The 24,743-nt window shown below is 45.1% G+C and overlaps 1 protein-coding gene across 1 annotated transcript in view; it reads right to left on the bottom strand.

Annotated features, from left to right (window-relative positions):
- The window catches only part of LOC137418728 (filamin-C), a 96,126-nt gene that overhangs the window by 9,191 nt on the left and 62,192 nt on the right, over window positions 1-24,743 (bottom strand). The window contains 21 exon segments of the mRNA XM_078770878.1: window positions 713-838; window positions 1,054-1,206; window positions 1,666-1,869; window positions 2,265-2,423; window positions 2,552-2,725; window positions 5,331-5,459; window positions 5,570-5,710; window positions 5,890-5,965; window positions 6,067-6,144; window positions 6,234-6,475; window positions 8,915-9,104; window positions 9,193-9,349; window positions 10,064-10,187; window positions 11,506-11,650; window positions 11,652-11,674; window positions 14,310-14,470; window positions 15,783-15,945; window positions 19,561-19,731; window positions 22,473-22,713; window positions 22,811-23,164; window positions 23,256-23,515. Coding sequence (XP_078627004.1) covers window positions 713-838; window positions 1,054-1,206; window positions 1,666-1,869; window positions 2,265-2,423; window positions 2,552-2,725; window positions 5,331-5,459; window positions 5,570-5,710; window positions 5,890-5,965; window positions 6,067-6,144; window positions 6,234-6,475; window positions 8,915-9,104; window positions 9,193-9,349; window positions 10,064-10,187; window positions 11,506-11,650; window positions 11,652-11,674; window positions 14,310-14,470; window positions 15,783-15,945; window positions 19,561-19,731; window positions 22,473-22,713; window positions 22,811-23,164; window positions 23,256-23,515 — 3,471 coding nt within the window.

The raw sequence follows: 24,743 nt of genomic DNA, 5'->3' as shown, positions 1-24,743 counted from the left end.
ATGCATTAGAGCACCATTGCTTACAGCTTACCTTACCCTCAGCTTTGAGAATGTGAGAGCACCATTGCTTACAGCTTGCCTTACCCTGGGCTTCAAGGATGTGAGAGCACCATTGCTTACAGCTTGCCTTACCCTGGGCTTCAAGTGAATGCAAGAGAGCACCATTGCTTACAGCTTACCTTACCCTGGGCTTCAAGTGAATGTATGAAAACACCATTGCTTACAACTTCCCTTACCTTGGGCTTCAAGTGAATGCATGAGAGCACCATTGCTTACAACTCGCCTTACCCTGGGCTTCAAGTGAATGTGAGAGCACCATTGCTTACATCTTACCTTACCATGGGCTTCAAGTGAATGCATGAGAACACCATTGCTTACAGCTTACCTTACCCTGGCTTCAAGTGAATGTATGAAAACACCATTGCTTACAACTTCACTTACCTTGGGCTTCAAGTGAATGCATGAGAGCACCATTGCTTACAATTTACCTTACCCTGGGCTTCAAGTGAAAGTAGAACACCATTGCTTACAGCTTGCCCATCGGGAGTTTGTCCCATTCTCCACTCTCGGACAAACACCACCTCCGGACGTTCCATCATGACATTATGAGCATGCAATGTGTGGTATACACAAACAACCCGAGGGTTCCGATACGTCCGATCAGGTGCGTTCCGTCAAGAGGACAATTGGCAAGCGTGCGACAGGAACCTACCAGGTATCTTGAGACTGAGGTCACAGAGGCTGCCCACGCTCGTTAGTGAGGCGGCCTGGGACCTGCGCGTGATGCTTTGCCGCTGAAGCCGACCCTCACCGGTCACCTGCACGGTGAACGGGCTCCCTTCGAGAGGGAAGAAAAAAAGAAAAAAAGTTATTTACAAAAAAAACAAAAAAAAAACAACAACAACAAACAACAACAACAACAACACGTTTCCTTTGTTGGTTTCATAAGAAATTTAAATCCATTTTATGCAAAATCAAACTTTTTAAAAGCAGTTTTAAGTGCAATGCATTCTGGGATCATTTCATCAGCAGACCAAGAGCGGATGTTCATACCAGATACGTGTACATCGGCAAACTTGATGTTCAGCAGGTACTTTCCAGGTTCCATGGGACAGTAGGTCACACGACACGTGCCGTTTTCAATCTCCTCACAGTCGAGATCTGCTTTGCTCGGTCCTTCAATCGCCAAACTTAGGCCACCATATCCTGCAAGGCCAAACAATGTGCAATAGGGGGAAATGGCTGAGAAAGTTATTGTCCTGATGTTTGCCATCTTAACTCATAACATCGCACAAGAATTTAAAACTCCTTCAATGTTCGAGACAGAAATGGCTAAGAACGCAGCAGGACAGTGTGGGCTGAGGCCTCCGCCCGCCGCTCAATCTGAGGGGGAGTGGGGACAAGGCCCTATGGGGATAGTAATAACAGAACGCTCAAACCAACATTTATCGACAGGAAGTTAACTTGTACTAATGTTTTTTTAAAATGTGGATGGAGGGAGGCAGCCTGGGATAGAAGAAGAAGAAGAGAAGTCTAATGGAGAGAAGTACTAATGCAGTTGAGAGAAAGTGTGGTTCAGTGACGATTTCCACCAATCAGATCGTAAAGCAGACATAATTTAATGGCCACGACGGATGTTCAACGTCTTGGGTGGATCAAGCTCACCGGCCTGGGTCGTGTCGACGAGGAAGTCCGAGAGCTCTCCCGTTCGGCCCTGGTATAGGCCCGAGCCAGACACTCGGACCTTGGCGGCATCCCCGATCTCGGACTCCCCCACGGTCACGATGAAGGGCGAGTTCGACACGTGGCCGCCATCTTTAAGGACGCTCACCACATGGTCACCGACCTCGCATGGCGTGAAGGAGATCCCTGTGGTGTCGGTGCGTCATTCAAAAGGTCATTTCAGCTGCCAATCCACAATCTTAGCTCGTCACTTTTCATTTACCACACATTCCTTCCTAGTTTCACGCAAAACAGGAAGTGAAAACAAAACCGAGTGGCCAATCAACAGCTTCTTCAGGATGACAGAGAAGAAAACTTACTCAATATGCACCGCAAGCAGAGTGCACCACAGCGGGGTGTGTGCAGGTGTGGATAAGCCCTAAACTGGTCATTCGAATCAATATCCCAAATTTATCAACACTCGAGTTTCTGCCCAAAAACTTGTGATGAAAGGAAGGTGTGCGGGCGGTTGAGGATAAGATGGTGGGAAGACTTAGAGACAAGAACCGGAGGTTTGGGACAAACCCGTGTGGTGTACCTACCCACGTGGCCATTGGAAAGCCTCTTGAGCTGACAGGGAACTTTACCACCAGAGGGTCCTTTGATGGAGGCCTCGAGTAAGCTGAGGTCCGTCTCCCGAAGCTGCAGAGGGACATCCTGCGTAGATCCCACACTGAGTCTCGTGCGGCGGCGCCCATCGTCTGGAATAGGAACGATCGGTCCCGGAATCAAAATCGAGCTCCAAACATCGGCAGCGCAACCTGTGATGCATCTCCAAACATCCCAAGTCCCACTGAATAACCTGCATGACCGCAGAGTAACAAATCACCTGCGATGCGTGCCAAGAAAGGACTACCCGGGATGTTCTCGTCATCAAACTTGACGAGGATCTTGTAAAGTCCAGGTGCCGTTGGCAGGTAGGACACAGTACACGTGCCATCCTTATGGTCGTCGCACGAAATGTCCGCTTCCGAGGGTCCCTCGACGGCCAGCGACAATCCACCTGCACAAACAGGAAGTGAGTGACAAACACCTGCAAATTGGCATCTTTCACTTTGGACTAAATCGACACCGAGATCAAGACGAGTGGGAAACCCAAAATGGTTCCTGCATTAGTTGGAACCAAATAACCAAGATTGTTATTGAAATTGTTATTCAGGTTAGGCCAGAGTTGTTATTCAGGTTAGGCCAGAGTTTTTATTCAGTTTAGGCCAGAGTTTTTATTCAGGTTAGGCCAGAGTTTTTATTCAGGTTAGGCCAGAGTTTTTATTCAGGTTAGGCCAGAGTTGTTATTCAGGTTAGGCCAGAGTTGTTATTCAGGTTAGGCCAGAGTTGTTATTCAGGTTAGGCCAGAGTTGTTATTCAGGTTAGGCCAGAGCTGTCATTCAGGTTAGGCCAGAATGGCCTGCGACAGCACAATGGCAGGGGCCCATGGAAATTCCTTGGGGTCTTTTGGCTCTTCTGGGTATTCAAGGGTTTTCAGAGGTTTAAGGAGCCCCAGCAGTCCAAAGGGTCAAAAGGTACATTCAAATAGTACATAATTAATAGACTACTTAATAGACAGGATGCAACCGATGTTCAAACAGTACTTAATTAATAGACAGGATGCAACTGACGTTTAAACAGTACATAATTAATAGACAGGATGCAACAGCCATTCAAACAGTTCATAATTAATAGACGGAATGCAACCGACGTTCAAACAGTACATAATTAATAAATGGGATGCAACCAACGTTCAAACAGTACGTAATTAATAGACAGGATGCAACCGACGTTCAAACAGTACATAATTAATAAATGGGATGCAACCAACATTCAAACAGTACGTAATTAATAGACAGGATGCAACCGACGTTCAAACAGTACATAATTAATCGACAGGATGCATGCAACCAATGTTCAAACAGTACATAATTAATGGACGGGATGCATGCAACCGACGTTCAAACAGTACATAATTAATGGACGGGATGCATGCAACCGATGTTCAAACAGTACATAATTAATAGACAGGATGCATGCAACCGACGTTTAAACAGTACATAATTAATGGACGTGATGCATGCAACCAACGTTCAAACAGTACATAATTAATAGACAGGATGCATGCAACCAATGTTCAAACAGTACATAAATAGACAGGATGCATGCAACCGATGTTCAAACAGTACATAATTAATGGACGGGATGCATGCAACCGATGTTCAAACAGTACATAATTAATGGACGGGATGCATGCAACCGATGTTCAAACAGTACATAATTAGACGGGATGCAAGCAACCAATGTTCAAACAGTACATAATTAATAGACAGGATGCATGCAACCGATGTTCAAACAGTACATAATTAGACGGGATGCAAGCAACCAATGTTCAAACAGTACATAATTAATAGACAGGATGCATGCAACCAATGTTCAAACAGTACATAATTAATAGACAGGATGCATGCAACCAATGTTCAAACAGTACATAAATAGACAGGATGCATGCAACCGACGTTCAAACAGTACATAATTAATGGACGGGATGCATGCAACCGATGTTCAAACAGTACATAATTAATGGACGGGATGCATGCAACCGATGTTCAAACAGTACATAATAGGCAGGATGCATGCAACCGATGTTCAAACAGTACATAATTAGACGGGATGCAAGCAACCAATGTTCAAACAGTACATAATAGGCAGGATGCATGCAACCGATGTTCAAACAGTACATAATTAGACGGGATGCATGCAACCAATGTTCAAACAGTACATAATTAATAGACAGGATGCATGCAGCCGATGTTCAAACAGTACATAATTAATAGACGGGATGCATGCAACCGATGTTCAAACAGTACATAAATAATGGACGGGATGCATGCAACCAATGTTCAAACAGTACATAATTAATAGACGGGTTGCATGCAACCGATGTTCAAACAGTACATAATTAATAGACGGGATGCATGCAACCGATGTTCAAACAGTACATAATTAATAGACGGGATGCATGCAACCAATGTTCAAACAGTACATAATTAATAGACGGGATGCATGCAACCGATGTTCAAACAGTACATAATTAATAGACAGGATGCATGCAGCCGATGTTCAAACAGTACATAATTAATAGACGGGATGCATGCAACCGACATTCAAACATTACCTAATTTATAGATAGTCACATGGCTAAATGGATGGACAGCTTCACCAACGATGATTTTCCGTTTTATATATTTCAATATATAGTTAGATATTGACAGATTGAATGTTTTTTTTGTTTTTTTTCCTTTTTACTTCCTGTATATGTGCAAACCAACGACTGAGCCTATACAACATGTGTGCAACAAAAATGAATAAACTTGAGATTGCATGAATAACTATTTTAAACACCCGCATGCGCTATGTGGACCCAAGAGCTCTTAAATGAGGAATCATTCAGCATTGCACGTACTATGGTTACGACAATTACTTCGATCAGACGAGATGCAATCGGGCAACTTGCACATTTATATATATATATATATATATGAAAGGTCATTATAGGCCAAACAATGCATCTTCCAAGCCTGATCATGTGTGGGAATGAGAAGTACCACAGATGAACAAACCTTCCGTGGCATCTTTGGTGTCAATGGTAAAGTAGGCTGGCTTGTTGACGACACCATGAGAGAGGCCTGGCCCGTAAGCGGTCACATTTCCACTACCGACCTCATCCACATAGAACTGCAGGGGACTGCCTGAGATGGTCAGAGAAGGACGAGAGGATAAGCAAACGGGAACGTACGATTTGCAGGTTATCTCATGTGCGGACAAGGCAGGTGATCTTCGCTTTAAAAGTCTCTATCACCTGGAATGTGCTCGCGGTCACACTTTATGTCCATCTCGTGCAAACCCTTCTCCACCGGGGCATACTGCACGGACACCGTGCCGTCGTGGTTCGTCATGATGCTCGGCTTGTCCTTTTTACCCGAAGGCATCCGAACTTCCCCTGTTGGTACATTGTGGGGTAAGAGAATCGACAGTTTCATATTGCTCTGTTTACTTCAACGTGTCAGCTTCTAAAAGATCTCAGAAACTTGGGACCATAATCCGCTAAAGAGGCCAAAATGGTAACAATTCCAGAAAAGAAAGACAGGATTGACTCGTGCCCCCACATTGACAACTCACCAGTAATTTCCCCTCGTCTTATGACAAAAGGAACAACGAGGTTGAAGGGTCTCAGGTCCCCAGGTTGAGGTGCGGCCTTCACAGCATCATGCAAGGCATTGAGCGAAGGATTACATGGACACCAACAACAGCACAAGATAAATTGCAAAGTCCATAGCGTTAAATGAAACTGCCTACCCTGCTCAGTTGGGCATGTTCCACTTCCTGCACACACTCTTGAATCGGACTGTCCTCCTGAATCACCTGCGCCAAAGCCTTGTCCCACGGAAGGCATCAAATAAAAATAAAAATTCAGGGATCAAAAGCATGCAACATAAACTCTGCACAATGCAGGCCCAGCTTACCTCCACGTGGAAAGGACTGTGAGGCACGAGCTCTCCGCCATAGCGAATGTCCACGGTATACGAGCCCGGCAAGGGTGCGGCGTAGACGATGTCAAATGTACCATCTGCATTCTCCAAAACATCCAAATCCACCTCACTTCCATCAGGTGTGCGAACACAGCACGTCACCTTGCCTACACCGGCTCCCTGAGCATTCACCGAGATGGTGGTTTTGTCTCCAATGGGCATGTACGAACCTAGACCTGCAACAAAATTGTTGGGAAAAAGGAGTGAGGTGAGCCCCCAGGAAGTGAAAACAAATCGATAAATATCCGGCACAAGGCGTCTCATCTGGTGTAGTCGCACGGCTTGGTTTACAAAGCACCACCAAAAGATTTAAAACTCAAAACAAGCTCTACTTGAGACGAGTGTTAAAGTAAATATCTTCACCTTTTTCCTGAAAAGGTAGAAGATCCCAATCTCTCCCTTACACCACAAAAATTTAGTTAAAGCACAGACTTCTCTCACCTCCCATACCCCCCTCGCCAACATCAACAAGATACCGACATCCTCAAACACAACCAGATGGGAATGACAGTAAATCCTCAACTGCACCACGCCTCCTCCCCAATTCTCCAACTGCGCTGCGGCCCCCCATTCTCCAACAGCGCTGCAGCCTCCCCATTCTCTAACCGTGCCGTGCCGCCCCATTCTCTAACCATGCCACGCCTCCTACCCCCCACCCCCATTCTCCAACCGTGCCATGGCCCCCCCATTCTCCAACCATGCCATGCCCCCCATTCTCCAACTGTGCCACGGCCCCCCATTCTCCAACCGCACCACGGCCCCCCCATTCTCCAACTGTTCCGCAGCCACCCAATCTCCAACCGCACCGTGGCCCCCCATTCTCCAACCGCACCATGGCCCCCCATTCTTCAACCACGCTGCGGCCCCCCATTCTCCAACCATGCTACGACCCCCCATTCTCCAACCGTGCCGTGGCCACCCATTCTCCAACCGCGACATGGCCCCCCCCATTCTCCAACCACACCATGGCCCCCCATTATCCAACCGCACCATGCCCCCCCCATTCTCCAACCGCACCATGCCCCCCCATTCTCCAACCGCACCATGCCCCCCATTCTCCAACCGCACCACGGCCCCCAATTCTCCAACCACGCCACAACCCCCTACCCCCACCCGCATTCCCCAACCGCACCACGGCCCCCAACCCCCATTCATCAACCGCACCATGAACCCCCCTGCCCCCACCCCCATTCTCCAACCACGCCGCAGTCCCCCATTCTCCAACCGCACCACAGCCCCCCATTCTCCAACCGCACCGCGGCCCCCCATTCTCCAAACGCACCGCGGCCCCTCATTCTCTAACCGTGCCACGGCCTCCCATTCTCCAACCGCGCCACGGCTCCCCATTCTCCAACCGCGCCACGGCCCCCCATTCTCCAACTGCGCCACGGCCCCCCATTCTGCAACCGCGCCACGCCCCCTACCCCCATTCTCCAACCGCACCAAGGCGCCCCCATTCTATAACTGCGCCACGACCCCCCTACCCCCCACCCCCATTCTCCAACCTCAGTTTTCCAGGTCTGATTGCCTCATTCCTCCATCTTAAGTTACAAACATCACACTTGATCACAAAAAGAGTTCCAAGTCTAGTCCATCCAACTACATCGGGCAGTCCTCTCCGTATCAAAAAACAAAGTGATTCAATCAATCATTAAATCAGATTTCAAGCATCATCCCTTCATCATCTTGATCAGTTCGAGTTCTGATCCAGATATTTCACCGAGTCGCTTTTTCTTCATATTGCTCATTCTTGCCCAGTAATGGATGGATGCAGCAAATTGCAAAAATCATCAGGTCCTTCCGTATGGACAACCCTCAAGCAGCTTGGCCTTCCAACTATCTGGAAAGGCTTTAGTTTCGAAGTCTTTGTTCTAGCAAAGGGTTAGAACCCAAAACATCTTACATCCCATGGCCATTGGCGTACTTTGACCAAGCCAATTGATGCCATCCATTGTTCTATACCTGTCTACCGAACGCTGAATCACACGAGCCTTCATGATAAAGACTAGTTTTCCATTTTACTTTCCAAACTGTGCCAAAGGTATTCAGGTGTCCCTCCTGGAATGGTTGTCTCATTCGCTAAAAGAATAAACACCGGGTCGCTCCTCATAGTAATAGTATTCGGAGTAACCCAGTGTCCTGCAGGCAGTGTTTTAGGACAGACTTTGTCTCGATGGGTTCGGTTTCCACCTTGCTTCTGGTGTTGCTCCTCCAATCCTCAATCCCTGGAACATGACCGACTCAGATGGTCACTCAGGTCACACACTCAGTTGGTGTCTCACACAAACATAAACACCTGGTTACCATCTCAATCCAAGCTGAATGTTCACCTCCATTCCATCTCATCTCATCTCGTCTGTGGAACAGTCCCTGAATCTGTTTTTTACTCTCCCGCCAGTCTTAAGAGGGTTACCACATCACCGGACTGTCCTCAAGAACCACCTGATCGTCCATAAAAACACGTGCTCTGCTTTTCACATTGAGGTCCACACCTCGACTCTGCTTCCTCCCACTCTTGCAAAATGTCATCTCCATGTTCCCTGTGATCAATCTATAAATACACCACCTCCGTTTAGCTCATTCACGAGTTTACATGTGAACAGACAAAGTCTCACCTTGAACTTTGCACTTTTTGGCATTGCCAGTAGGGTTGGCATTGATGGTATAAGGGGAGCACGGTATGTCATCGTCTCCATGCTTCACTTCAACGGTGTAGCATCCGGTACGATCAGGCAGGTACGACACCGTATACGTGCCGTCACCATTGGAGACCAGCTTAGTGGGCCGAGGTCTCCCATCCGGGTCCTAAAACGAGGACAGACCAACATCACCGAAACCGATTCAACATGACTCCATTTACCTGCTTTTCCCCTTGCACATTCCCCCTACTCACAGTAACAATCACAGAGATGTTTTCCTGCCCTGCATCTTGAGCGTCGATGAAAAATTCCACTGGAAGACTGGCGGTGACACCTGCAGATGCCAGACCTGGACCATTTGCACGCACCTTGCTCGCATCACAAGATGGCAGCACCTCTAGTTTGTCGGCACTGCAGGAGGGTCAGAAAAAAGAGAATGTGAGATCTGATTAAACTTAATTACATAATTAGAAAATTGCTTGGACATCAAAATAGAACAGAAAAGTGAAAACTGAACTATTTCAACTCAAATGATGAATAGTCTTGGTATTTACCAATCACACATCAAATTACGGCAGAACTGGGGCACTCAGACTTGTCCACCTTATTAAATCATTCAACAATCGCCCCCCAAACCCATCTGTCTCAGACCTCATTATTACACAATTCAACAATTTCTCCCCGGCCCCTCCATCTTATTACATAATTCAACAATGGCCCCCCCGGCCCCTCCATCTTATCCATATTATTACATAATTCAACAATGGCCCCCCCCCAGCCCCTCCATCTTATCCATATTATTACATCATTCAACAAATGCCCCCCGGCCCCTCCATCTTATTACATAATTCAAAAACGCCCCCCCATCTCATTACATCATTCAACAATGCCCCCCCCCCCCCAGCCCCTCCATCTTATCCACATGACATAATTCAACAATGGCCCCCTGGCCCCTCCATCTTATTATTGCATCATTCAACAATGGCCCCCAGAATTCTGCTATGATTATATGTGCAGTGACAAACAAATAGGATAACGATCAATTACTTCTCCCACTCAACTACTAGATGCACCAACCAAAATCTACAAGTCTTACTTTACTTGGTTAATACTTGCTGGTTGTACCTGTGAGAGACGACCTCGCCACCATACAAAATTCGAACACCATATGGACCATCTTCTCTTGCAACATAGTTCACCTGGTGGAGACCTCCTCCCAGGTCCTTCACCTGCACAGGTTCAGCTTTACCTGCAGAGCCCCAACCCACCCCCCAAAACATTGCACAATGAAAATTTGAAAGGTGAACATAACAATAAAAGACTCCAATCTGCATCCTATCAAAAAATGAACAGGAGGACATAAAATGCAGATACAAATGCAGGTAAGGCATGAAAAAGCACAAGAATGAGGCGTTTGGGATGAAACTTGCTCCGACTACATTCACGCTGTTGGGAGGAAATAAATAAGCCCCTGCTGTGCCACCGCCATTCTTACACAAGTCCCAAGAACCGTGTTAAACAGGTAGAAAGATGCACTCGTGTTCAAGAGTGTGGAGGTGAGGGCAAAGCAAAGACTTCGTTTGAACATAACGTACAACCTTCACTAATCTGGTCACCGAGGCACTAGGCCTCAATTTCACAACAGACACCAAGTACACACCCGAGTGCTGATAATCCAATGATCCATCAATTTCACAATACAAAACCGTACACAATGTATCAAGGAAACCATATATATATATATATATATATATACGGTATATGAATTCAAGTGACGCGAAGAAGAAGCCCACCTCGATGCAACTAAGTGGGGAATCTGTTTAGAATAAGATCGTATATGTGTCTCCATACAAGGGGTGGAGCTATCCTAATTAGGCAGGGCTTAAGGATGGACCCCAGTGTGTAATTGCCCTGTGATTTTTCCCTTAGTTGTTAATGCATCCAAAAGGGTGTGTGTGTGTGTCCAGATTTATGGGACACCCTGTAGTATGAATGTGCTTCTACAACCTTTTGAGATATCCTGTTCACAGACAAGCAGACAGGCAAAAAAAGAAAGAAAAAATAGCGGCCGAGATAACTACAGAGCGAAAGAACCCAACCTTACTTCAATCGTAACTCCCTTCACTGTCAGGCCATGGCCCCTGGTCCTCTCACTGACAATTGTGCTGAATAATTCTTCGCTTATTTTGTCTGTACCCTTCATTATCTTAAACATCTCTATCATCGTCCCTCGTAACCACCTCCTTTATAACGTTTTAATGCCCTTGTCCCCTTCAGCTGCCGCTCATGCTCGAGTCTACTTAGGCCCAGAATCAATCTAGTAGCCCCGCTCTGAACACTCGATGGCAGCTACGCTGTGGTGACAAACCGCACACAGAATTCCAGATAAGGCCTCACTAAATTCCGACAGTGTGAAAACCACCTCGTTAGATTCACAATTTCTCCGAATAATAAAACCTAAAACCCCATTTACTTTACCTGAAGCTACCTGGCTAGTCCTGTCTGCTCTCTCATCTCCGTGAAAACGAGTTTCAATGACTAAAAATTTCTCAACTCCTGAAACGCACCTCGAGGGTTGATCAACTCGACCTTCAATGGAGCTTGACCAGCACGACTCGCATCCACCAAGAACTCCTGTGGAATGCCGGCACGGACCCCGTGCTCGACACCAGCCCCAGACACCTTCACTTTACTGGGATTCACTTTGTCCCTGCACTGGCACGACGAATGGACTTCCTATGGGGGAGGGGGTGACAGTCAGCAACAAGTTTATTGAACACATTTGAAGGACGATGAACATTTTGATTTTGTATTAAATATAAATATATATAAATATAAATGTGTATATATATATATATATATATATATATATATATATATATATATATATATATATATATATATATATATATATATATATATATATATATATATATATATATATATATATATATATATATATATATATATATATATATATATATATATATATATACTGTATATATCAAACTAAAATACGCCATTTGGTGTCCGTCTGATGAATTTTTGACACCGATACATTCCGTCCTTACTTATCCAATCTCAGCAAAGCTTGACAGGACGAAGAAGTTACATAATGAAGGTTGTAATGCCTTAATTTGCCCCCCTCCCCAAAGGTGTTTTCTCCCCTGGGCGGGTTTTCGCCACCATTGCCGTCAATGGCATTGCGTGTTGAGGTGTATATCAATGATAAATTAGCTTTATCATGGCGTTTGTCCAAAGAAGAAGATTTATCGCGGCGTTTTTCCAAAGACGCTTTTAATTACAAAATTAATGATTGATGATTAAATTAATGATTAAAATTAATTAATTAATGATTAAATAATTGATAAATAAAATTAACAAAATTAATGATTAAATAAAAAATCAATGATTAAAAATTAATGGCCCTTAATGGATTTCTCTCATCTCCACCTTCCTGTTCAGGCTGGAGTTCCCCCAAGGTCGTGTTCTGGGCCCTGTGCTATTTCTGGTCTTCATCAATGATCTCTCCAACTCTCTGGAAAATCCTCTCTATCTCTTTGCTGATGACTCCACTATCTGCTGCTCCATTCCTCATCCCACAGATCGGCAGTCTGCAGCCTCCTCACTCTCTGCAGATCTGGACAAAATCAAAATCAAAATCCACTGGTCAAACAAGTGGAACATGTCTTTCAATCCTGACAAATCTCACACTCTTACGATGCCTCTCCGAAAAGACCGACTAGAAAACCCTCCCATCCACTTTCTCAACAATCCTCTCCAAGAAGTTGTCGCTCAAGCTTTTGGGTCTCACTATCTGCCATGATCTTTCTTGGGAAAACCACATTTCCAAGGACTCCGTCGTGCGAAGTCCTTCCTTGGCACACCTGAGCTCCTCAACACATACAAGGCTTTCATCCGCAGCTCAATGGAATACTGTTCCCCGCTCTGGGCCGGTGCTCCTGCCTCACACCTAGCTCGGCTTCACACTGTTGAAACCAAAGCTTTCAGAATCATTGGAATCTCGTGCGATGAAGCTAACTCCAAGGGCCTTTCACTCGCTCACCGCAGGCAGGTTGGTGGTCTTTGTCTTCTACCGACTCCTCTCCGGCCTTAACCCAGCTCTCTCTGGGCTCTGTCCCCCAACTATTCCTACAGGTCGCACAAGATCTGCCAGCAACCCTCTTATGGTTAAACTGCCAAAATCTCGGCTCTCTGCTCACCTTCACTCTTTCATTTCCCTTTTCTCCCGCTTCTGGAACAAACTCCCCCACTCCCTTCAATCCCACTCCTCCCTCCAGGTCTTTAAAACAGCTGTTCACCACCATCTCTTATCTTCCCCCATCCAAAACCTTGATCTTTTCTACCCCCGCTAATTCACCCCAGAGTCCTTGCAGTGTCCATATGTTTTATTCCGCTCCCACCTCCTCCCCCTCCCACATTTCTCTCGATGTCCCTGCTCTCAAATGTTGTTTGTGTCCTGCCCCCTCTCCCAATCTTGTCTGCCGCTCCCCTTATTTTGTGTTTTATGTGTCGGTTTGACTTTGTGTGATTAATGTCAGCTCTTTCATGAGCCTCGATCTTGTATACAAAAAAAAAACAAAAAAAAAAACAACAAAAAAAAAGAAAAAGATAATCACATTGTTAATGTTATTACAAAACAATATTAATACTAATAATGCCCCACTTCCCCAAGGCAGTTTTCCTGCAGTGATAACGTGTATAAATAGCTTATAGTTATAATGGTGTTTCCGTGGGAGCAACGGCTTCTACAGGAAGTAAAAATATTATACACCACAAACATGTATGCTTAGCTTTTTAAACAGTCGCTAATGCTCTTTATAACACTACATGAAGAAATTGGGCGGAATCCCGACATCCGTGAAGGAAGGTTTACTTCCAAAACTGTGCGAAGATCTACTGTACTCTATATAACCCACAAATGTTGGGTTAATAACATGGCCCTTTCTGCCGCTACCGTGGCATTTTTCGGAGTGAACTTTTGAAACTCGTCTCCTGCTGTTTGATACGAAACTGAAAGGGAAGAAGCCCGGGTTATGCTCATTTACCAAGCAGCTAGCTAGCGCTTGCCAAGCCAGCCGTTCCTTAACGGTTTTGAATGGAGTGCTTGCTTGAATGCATAAACCACTTGATCTCTACACAAGAAACTTGGTAAAGGAACACACACCCAATGTTCTTGAGACCCAACCATAGATCGACTGTAATCTATAGACCCCAAAGAGGAATGACCCTTCTTGCCGCTCCCGTAGTAAGCGGGTGTACTAGTATATATATAAAAACACCATCTCTTCCCCCCCCCCCCCCCCCCTCCTCCTCCTCCTATTTCCAAATCACCAGCATACATACTAACCAGGGATAGGTTGTCCCCCATAGGAGATGAGCACGTCGTATTTCCCTGGATCTTGCGGCACGTACTCCACGAGGCAGGTGCCATCCTTGTTATCCGTGCAAGATATAACGGCTTCTGTAGGACCTTCAATCTGAAGGCCGAGACCACCAGTACCGGCTCCCCTGCACACAATGGACCCGAGGATCAATCGCCAGCAACAAATATGCCTCTACCTGATAAAGGTAAATCAACAGATGAACCCTCATGGGCGAAACATTTGGGACACAGTAACCGGTCATCCCCACATCCTCCAAACATACCTTTGCACAAACATTCAGGAGCATGTACAGTTACCATGACACCAGGTGGGAAATTGCTCGATTCGACCTGCATTTGTACTACAGAGCAGTCAAAGAGTTCTACAACCAGAAGCAGTTTGAACAAAACTAGAGTTCATAGAACACATGATCCCACGCAGTGTTCAGGTATATCATTTAATTTAAATTAAAGATTCTAAAAGTCGTATAAATATTCATTCCGGCTTTTACCGCCATTTTCCCAGTGTCTATGACGTCACTATCGAACAAGTCACATTAGTTCTTCGTAAGTGTTACTTGTGTCCTTTATACCATCCTTAAACATTACGCTGACTATTTGGAAAGAGGAGTTTTTCCACAACGATATTTCACTCCGGCTGCCTGAGTGAAAAAAAGAAAGAAAAAAGATTGTTCCTTTTTTGTTCCATTTTCCAGCAATAGACTAAATTTTTACAATTTGTTTGACTGCAGGAGGACAGACAGAGTAAAATATTACCTCACTCGGGACAAATTCAGAGCCAAAGTACAGAACGGTTAAACTCGAGGTTCGGGTTTCCCATTTGTCTCCAGAATAGAACATTCTATTTAAATGAGTTGGTCCTCAATCATAAACTGACGTTTACAGACAGACGGACATCAAGTTGCCTAATCCCACTATTTGCTTCATGTACGCGAGGTACAACAAATCAATACAAGCATCAACCTACCAAATACCACTTCCTACTCGTACTACCATCATGGGTGAGACAGGGATGGCACACCGTTTCGATATCGGGGAAGGGTCTTGCCTCAATTTTGAATTCCATAAAGCATCGAGATAGGCATTTGGCCTTGCAGGGATCTCAGGTCAGCACTGAACTCGACGGTCCAATGGTGAAACCAGACAGTTAGCGCGAGACATCCGTCGAGTCAAAACGATGATGCCTTGCCGAATTTGTCTTCACCTTTTAGAATGGCCTCCGGTAGTGGAGCTCTGAGGCTAATCAAGTAGTGCAAATGCAGGCAGACCTAGGCCTGCTTTTTAACTACCAAGGGTACCTCTCCTTATATCCACAGTTGAAACGCTGTGGTCAATAAATGACTGTCAAACATGTTTCTCCATGATGGCAGCTGTCGTCCGACCGAGGAAATGTCCAGTACAACATGATACTACATTTAGTCAAAAGGTATGCCTTACCGAGTCTCGACTGTGAATGAATTGGTCTGATTGGTCCAGCCAGACTTCAGACCAGGCCCAGAAACACAAACTCGTTTTGGGTCACAGCCTTCGCACACCACCAGGGGGAATGGACTGCCACCAACAGGCACATCTTTGTAGGCCACGTCAATCAAATGTTTGCCTAGATAAGGGTTCGGTGGGAGGGAGGACACAAACACTTGGTTTATACGTTACGACTGCATAACATCGTCAAATGACATTTGGCCAAATGTAAGCAGCACCAATTATACAACTACCATCTACCTAGTACCTCAGAACAGCACTCTGCTCAAATTTGCCATCTATTTTGAGCAACATGAGAATGTTTCAAATGGTACTGATATGTAAGACTACCGGCATTGAAAGAGCGACATCACAAACCGCGTTTTACTATTCTCGTTGCCAGCCCAAGTCCCCATAATAATCATGCATGTTTAAACAAAAATAAACAAGCGTTACGCCTAGGTCCCCCGTCGGGGAAGTGATGAGTTGACAAAGTGGAAGACGCAGAAAACATGCTATGATATATTTCGCTCACAAGGTTGACATACATGGAGGCGGCCATCTTGGATTCGTCATGGCGACCCAATTTTCAATAGCATTCTTCCTTATGCGTAGATACACCCACACACCAGATTAGAAGTTAGAAGTTCGTTTATTTTTCAAGATATTCCGCTCACAAGGTTCAGACATACATGGCATCAGACATACATGGCGTCGGCCATCTTGGATTTTGACGTGGCGACCCAATTTTCAATAGCGTTCCTTATGCATAGATACACCCACACACCAGATTAGAAGTTGGTACTTCGCTTATTTTTCAAGATATTCCGCTCACAAGGTTCAGACATACATGGCATCAGACATACATGGCGGCGGCCATCTTGGATTTTGACGTAGGTTGAACCCACACACCAAATTCGAATGCGGTCCTTCGCTTACGCACGCACACACGGGAAAACCATAGTCCCCCTTTCGCTCCGCTGTGCGACAATAAATAAAGACCCACATTGCTTGTCCATGCCTTTGTCAGCCGACCCATGCTATAGCTCATCAGGCATCCACTCCATTGGCCAAGTTTCTGCTGCTTCAAAACTCCTCCCCCTAGTCTCAGGTGACATGATGCCACCATCATTTCTTCTACACAAACTCACCTCCACCCGATAATTACCTGCGGCTATTCCATCACTAGTATCAGGATGTCCATAATGATAAGGATGGACAAGAGAAAGCACTTAGCAAGAGCTTTCTGGGTTGGGTTACATTTTTCCCTGGACAAATGATCTGACTCACAGGAAAGGGGCTCCTCGAGAACTGCATCAAGTCAAGTCAAGGTTAACCCGGGGACCAGTTTGCATCGATTGCTCATGGATGTTATAGATCTCATGGAGTCTTGATAAAGTGGAGACATTATTGCCGGAATCCTTCCTGTCCTAATGAGCCATGGCCTAAGATGTTGAACATCAGGCCCGTTTCCTGATGAAAAGCCAAATTGTGTGTGGCCCTACCTTTTATTTGTGATAGTTACACCTCAAAATCCAGGCCCCGTCGATGGAATGAACAGAATTCTCAGATGTATGCCAACCATAAGCAAGGAGAAGCTCGTGTATCCGACATTAACTTTCATTGGAGCATTCGAGTAAATTACAACTCCACATTCACCCCCACAAAATGATCCGAGTAGGAAGGGTGCACACAGTCAACGGGTTGTTTTTATCAGGGTCCAACACACGAAGGAGGCATTTTACCCATCATGCCTGTGTCATACTTGGAGCCAAACATTACCACTTACTGCAGAATGCCTCAATGAGGGCAAACATGAAAGCTTTCCTCCTTCGCTCTGCTCTCTCATATCGAGGTCTCTCCGACCGCTCTATCTCTGTAATTGTCCATGGCTCATCTTCCTCTTTCCCCATCAACAGCGGTGTCCCTCAGGGTTCCATTCTTTTTATCAATGATCTTCTTTCTTCTACAAATAACCAAATGCACTCGTATGTTGACGACTCGACATTACATTCCTCCATGTTTTTGCCCATCTGCCCCATCTTCCCTCATTCGATCTACACCTCGTTTGATCACAGCCACCTCTTTAAATTCAGATTTAGACAAGATTTCCCAGTGGGGCAAAAGTAATCAGATTAAGTTTAATGTTTCTAAAACTCAATTTCTTCCCATCTCTCTCTAAGAGAGAGCCTGGTGTTGGCTTAGCGGCTAGGGTGCCAGCTTAGGATCCTGGGTTCGAATCCCGGTCGATCGCTGAATTAACGCCAGGGGGGTTGACTCGGCCTGTCATCCTTCCGAAGTCGGCTAATTGAGTACCAGTTCACTGGTCCCTGTTTGTCGTAAAAAGTGACAAACAGGGTTGGCGGCAGGAAGGGCATCCGGCCGTAAAACTGCTTCAAAAAGGGGACCAACAACAAGAAACGAAAAAGGCCAACCCCCACTTCGTGGGGAAAAATGGCCTCTAAAGGTGGGGGGTGTTTTTTTTTTTTTTTTTCTCTCTCTCTCTCTCTATCTGTCTATATCTCTCTATATATCTATCTATCTATCTCTATCTCTATCTCTATCTCTATCTCTCTCTCTCTCTCTCTCTCTCTCTCTCTTCTCTCTCTCTCTCTCTCTCTCTCTCTCTCTCTCTCTCTCTCTCTCTCTCTCTCTCTCTCTCTCTCTCTCTCTCTCTCTCTCTCTCTCTCTCTCTCTCTCTCACACACAAATAGCTCAGTCTACCTTTAGTAAACTATGAGCACAGCTGGGAGTGTCTAGCTCAACATACTTACTGGAGAGAATTTAATCCAAAGTAATCAGACTCATCAACTCTCCTAATCTGACATAAAAACCCCAACCCACGCGAAGTACTCCGTAAAGTTGGCTCTTACTCTTTTCTACAGATATTACTTCGGTTTCTGCTCCCAAGAACTTGCTGCCTGTATACCTCCGCCATTAGCGAGACCAAGGAATACTCGACAAGCCGCTACATCACATGATTATTGTGTGGCCATTGGCAACTCAAGGGTGGCCCGGTATGATGTTTGTGTCTTCCCCTCCACGGCCAAACTTTGGAACTCTTTACCTTCTCATGTCTTTTCAAACACTTATGATCAGATCTTCCGATTTTCAAAAAGCAGATTTGTTACGTCCTCAAAAACTTTGACTATTCCTTCTTTCTTCACTTCATCAATGCAGCTCTTTTATTCAAGGCCTGGCCTCGATGAGGACCATAGAGTCCATGACTGGAGCCTTCAACATTAAAAAAATATTTAAAAAATAGAGGGGTTTGTAGCCAATGGACCAAAAGGACACCATTGGATCTTTAATATCTACAATTGAAGATGGGACAGCAGATGACATCTCCATCTTAGGACACTGCAATTTGAGACCAAGTGTCCCTGACAGCACTACACCAACATGGCAGTTTGAATTTTCAATCATTGACATTTGGTGCACCAAACCCACCTTGATACTTTGACTACATCAGGTATTAATAGTTCACCAGCATTTGCTTCTGGCAAATGAAGAACATGTTACATACTTTTATTTAATTCTGATGGGGGTGGCAGTGAGGAAGGGGTCGACATGAGAATGAGACTACTCGATCAAATATATTAGTTATTATTAATATTCACAAGAAATTGCACAACCACATCTGCTCAAAACATGCTGTAGCATCAGTTCAGAGTGGAGATATACATGCTTAGGACAATCAGATCGACAGAGTGAAAGGAGTCACGTGACAGGAGTCACGATATACATCAAATACCCAGTTCCAACGGAGTGTATTCTACGGCATATGTTCCATTCTTCTTGTCCGTCACACCGCCTTGAATAACCACACCAGAAGGTCCGGTGATTCTTGCCGTCAAGTCATCACCACCGGTTCTGGTCAGAGAACTCGCGTCGACAGAGAAATCCGTGGTTGCATCACAAAACGCTAGGGACAACCGGGCAGGTTCACAGCACGACTCAGATCATTAACGAACAACCACAATGACCACAACCACAACAAAGAGCAATGAAGAAACATTCAGGTCACTAAAGGCAATTTTGAACGTGACATGTGGAACTTGCCGCAGAATGAGCAAAGGACCATGTGCTCAGTGATTTAACCCATTGTCACCACACCAAACCCCACAATAATCCCATTTCAAGCGCAGATGTCACAATAGGGACAAACAGTGACTTTACCCATTTCCACCACATAAAACCCCACAATAATCCCATTTCATGCGCAGATGTCACAATAGGGACGACAGTGACTTTACCCATTGCCACGACACCAAACCCCACAACAATCCCATTTCATATACTTGGATGTCACAATAGGGACTAACAGTGACATTACCCATTGCAACCACACCAAACCCCACAAGAATACCATTTCATACACTTGGATGGCACAACAGGGACAAACAGTGACTTTACCCATTGCCACCACACCAAACCCCACAATCATCCCATTTCATGTGCAGATGTCACAATAGGGACGAACAGTGACTTTACCCAGTGCCACCACACCAAACCCCACAAGAATACCATTTCATACACTTGGATGGCACAACAGGGACAAACAGTGACTTTACCCATTTCCACCACATAAAACCCCACAATAATCCCATTTCATGCGCAGATGTCACAATAGGGACGAACAGTGACTTTACCCATTGCCACCACACCAAACCCCACAACAATCCCATTTCATACACTTGGATGGCACAATAGGGACGAACAGTGATTTTACCCATTGCCATCACACCAAACCCCACAATAATCCCATTTTATGCGCAGATCTCACAATAGGGACTAACAGTGACTTTACCCATTGCCATCACACCAAACCCCACAATAATCCCATTTTATGCGCAGATGTCACAATAGGGACTAACTGACATTACCCAGTGCCACCACATCAAACCCCACAAGAATACCATTTCATACACTTGGATGGCACAACAGGGACAAACAGTGACTTTACCCATTGCCACCACACCAAACCCCACAATAATCCCATTTTATGCGCAGATCTCACAATAGGGACTAACAGTGACTTTACCCATTGCCATCACACCAAACCCCACAACAATCCCATTTCATACACTTGGATGGCACAATAGGGACGAACAGTGATTTTACCCATTGCCATCACACCAAACCCCACAATAATCCCATTTTATGCGCAGATCTCACAATAGGGACTAACAGTGACTTTACCCATTGCTATCACACCAAACCCCACAATAATCCCATTTCATTACTTGGATGTCACAACAGGGACAAACAGTGACTTTACCCATTGCCACCACACCAAACCCCACAATAATCCCATTTGATGTGCACATGTCACAATATGAACTAACTGACATTGCTCATTGCCACCACACCAAACCCCACAATAACCCTATTTCATATACTTGAATGTCACAATAGGGACCAAGTGACTTCACCCATTGCCACCACACCAAACCCCACAATAATCCCATTTGATGTGCACATGTCACAATATGAACTAACTGACATTGCTCATTGCCACCACACCAAACCCCACAATAATCCTATTTCATATACTTGAATGTCACAATAGGGACAAAAAGTGACTTTACCCATTGCCACCACACCAAACCCCACAACAATCCCATTTCATACACTTGGATGGCACAATAGGGACGAACAGTGATTTTACCCATTGCCACCACACCAAACCCCACAATAATCCCATTTTATGCGCAGATGTCACAATAGGGACTAACAGTGACTTTACCCATTGCCATCACACCAAACCCCACAACAATCCCATTTCATTACTTGGATGTCACAACAGGGACAAACAGTGACTTTACCCATTGCCACCACACCAAACCCCACAATAATCCCATTTGATGTGCACATGTCACAATATGAACTAACTGACATTGCTCATTGCCACCACACCAAACCCCACAATAATCCTATTTCATATACTTGAATGTCACAATAGGGACCAAGTGACTTCACCCATTGCCACCAAACCAACCCACAAGAATCCCATTTCATACACTTGGATGGCACAATAGGGACCAAGTGACTTTACCCATTGCCACCAAACCAAACCCCACAAGAATCCCATTTCATACACTTGGATGGCACAATAGGGACAAACAGTGATTTTACCCATTAACACACCAAATCCCACAAGAGTCCCATTTCATACTTGGATGGCACAATATGGACTAACAGTGAATTTACCCACTGCCATCACACCAAACCCCACAATAATCCCATTTCATGTGCAGATGTCACAATAGGGACTAACAGTGACTTTACCCATTGCCACCACACCAAACCCCACAATAATCCCATTTCATGCGTAGATGTCACAAGAGGACCCAAAAGTGACTTTACCCATTGCCACCACACCAAACCCCACAAGAATCCCATTTCATATACTTGGATGGCACAATAGGAACTAACAGTGACTTTACCTATTGCCACCACACCAAACCCCACAATAATCCCATTTCATGCGTAGATGTCACAAGAGGACCCAACAGTGACTTTACCCATTGCCACCACACCAAACCCCACAAGAATCCCATTTCATATACTTGGATGGCACAATAGGGACTAACAGTGACTTTACCCATTGCCACCACACCAAACCCCACAAGAATCCCATTCCATACTTGGATAGGGACTAACCATTTTCTATCCCAGGTCCAAAGACCTTGACGGCATTTGTATCCACAGAGGGCTGTACTTCAAGGCGTGCCGGGAAGGTTGGCACCGACCTGCCACCGTACTTTACATCCACGGTGTGTGGGCCGTGGCACACTGGCGTGTAGTTAACAGCATACACTCCTTCTGATTGCCGCCGAGTTACAACGTCGGCCTCGACACCTGAGTCCGAAACCATTTTGACATCCAAGTTGGCATCGCCAGCCTGCGTGCAGGCCCAAGAAAACATCGTTAAACTTCAGAACTTACAATCCGACAGAATAAGGCTGAAATAGCAAGCGACTTCAAAATCGTGTGTTTACCTGAGAACAATCAAGAGTGAATGAACCAGTATCTCCAACCTTGACCCTCTTCAGCCCTTCACCCTCCACCAAAACCTTTTGGGGGTCAAAAGATGGTTCAATGGTGGCCTGGAATGGTGATCCTGGAACGTGCATCCCAGCAAAAAGGACGTTTACGAGGTAATCTCCAGCTTCAACAGGAAGGTAAGAAACCGAGCAGGTACCATCACCATTATCCACGCACTCTAGTTTCGCTTCACATGGTCCTTCGACTGTCAAACTCAGGTTGCCTTGTCCGGCTTTCCGAGTGTCGATGGAGAACTGAGCAGGATGGTCAACCTTGCCCGATCTCAAACCTTCACCACTCGCACGCACCTGAACAGATGTTTACAGACAGGTGATAAAAACACCAACAACCCCAAATTAAGAAAAAAAAATCGATTCTAAAATGATGGGCGAGTCAAACCTCTTTGGGATCAGGAGGAAGTGCCGCTTCAAGCGTGAACGTGTCATCGAGCAGTTGTCCATCATACAACATGCTAACACGATGAGGACCTTCCTCCTTGGGCAGGAAGTGGACCGTGCTGCCATTTCCAGCTGGCGTCGACTCCACGGAGCAGGCCAAAGGCTTGTTGGATGGCGATAGCACGTGAACGTCCAACTTGCCTCGGCCTCCAGCACCACGAGTGTCAACATCAAACTCAAACTCTTCTCCAACCACCAACTCTGTCATTTGGGGAAAAAAAAAAATCCAGATCAAGGTGAATATCTTAGGAAAAAAACTTCTATTTCTCTAATTATTTGTTTATTGGAAAGTGCTTTGACATTTTGCTAATTTATAAATAAATAAAAACAAAATTAAATCCAGCATCTCATCTGTCACATGACCTTGACATCTCACTGGATTTCCATAACTTGTCAAGGTGGACACAACGATACATTTTCGAAACCGAATTCACAAATAAATCATTAATCTTTGCCTCAAAATGAACATTTATAGAATTAATCGAACCCCTCAACGACAACATTGGGATCGTGACAATCGCAAGCAATAATTTCATAATTATTCCACAATTAAATCTGTTTCCTTAATTTTCCTGCAAGATGTCAAGGCATTGAAAGCTCCAATTGACGAATACAGAAACACATTCCTCCAACATGGTGGCGCCTTGCTTAGCGTGCGTGTACAGTCACGTGAAAAAGTAAGTACACCCCATGTAAAGTTTTGACTTTTTCAACATATTGCAACATACAGCTATTTGATCTTCATTTCAACAATATTGACAGATAAAGGTGATATAATATAACAAATATCATGAAACATTCACATTTTGTAGTTCATTGTATAATTTAAATAAACATAAATGCAAATTTCGCATGTGGAAAAAGTAAGTACACCCCTACATTTATCACTACTTCAAATACCTACATTTAGAATCAGGTGTACCAGCTCAGGTGCAAATGATTAGAACATCGTTTGAGAGAATCTTGGAGGAACCTGTCTTATTTAAACTTCAGACATAGTTTGGTTTGCTCTGTTATTGAAGTGTGCGGCGTCTCCATGCCAATATCAAAAGAGCTCTCCGAGGCCTTCAGAAAGAAGGTTATCGATGCCTACGAGTCTGGGGAGGGATTTAAAAAGATCTCCAAACAATTTGAAATCAATCATTCGACTGTCCGGAAGATCATCTACAAGTGGAGAAGATTCCAAACAACTGTCAACTTGTTCAGGCCAGGCCGCCCCAGCAAGTTCAGCCCAAGAGCAGACCGCAAGATGCTGAAAGATGTCTCTAAGAACCCCAGAACGTCATCACGGGACCTGCAGGTAGCTCTTGCCAATGTTGATGTCAAAGTGCACGAGTCTACCATTAGAAAGAGGCTGCACAAATTTGATCTACATGGGAGGTGTGCCAGGAGGAAACCTTTGCTGTCCAGAAAGAACATCAGGGCAAGA

The sequence above is a fragment of the Myxine glutinosa genome, chromosome 1 (assembly GCF_964187855.1).
Source record: "Myxine glutinosa chromosome 1, kmMyxGlut1.1, whole genome shotgun sequence".
NCBI lineage: Eukaryota > Metazoa > Chordata > Myxini > Myxiniformes > Myxinidae > Myxine > Myxine glutinosa.
Note: the sequence above shows the minus strand (reverse complement) of the source record. Positions and strands in the feature narration are given on the sequence as shown.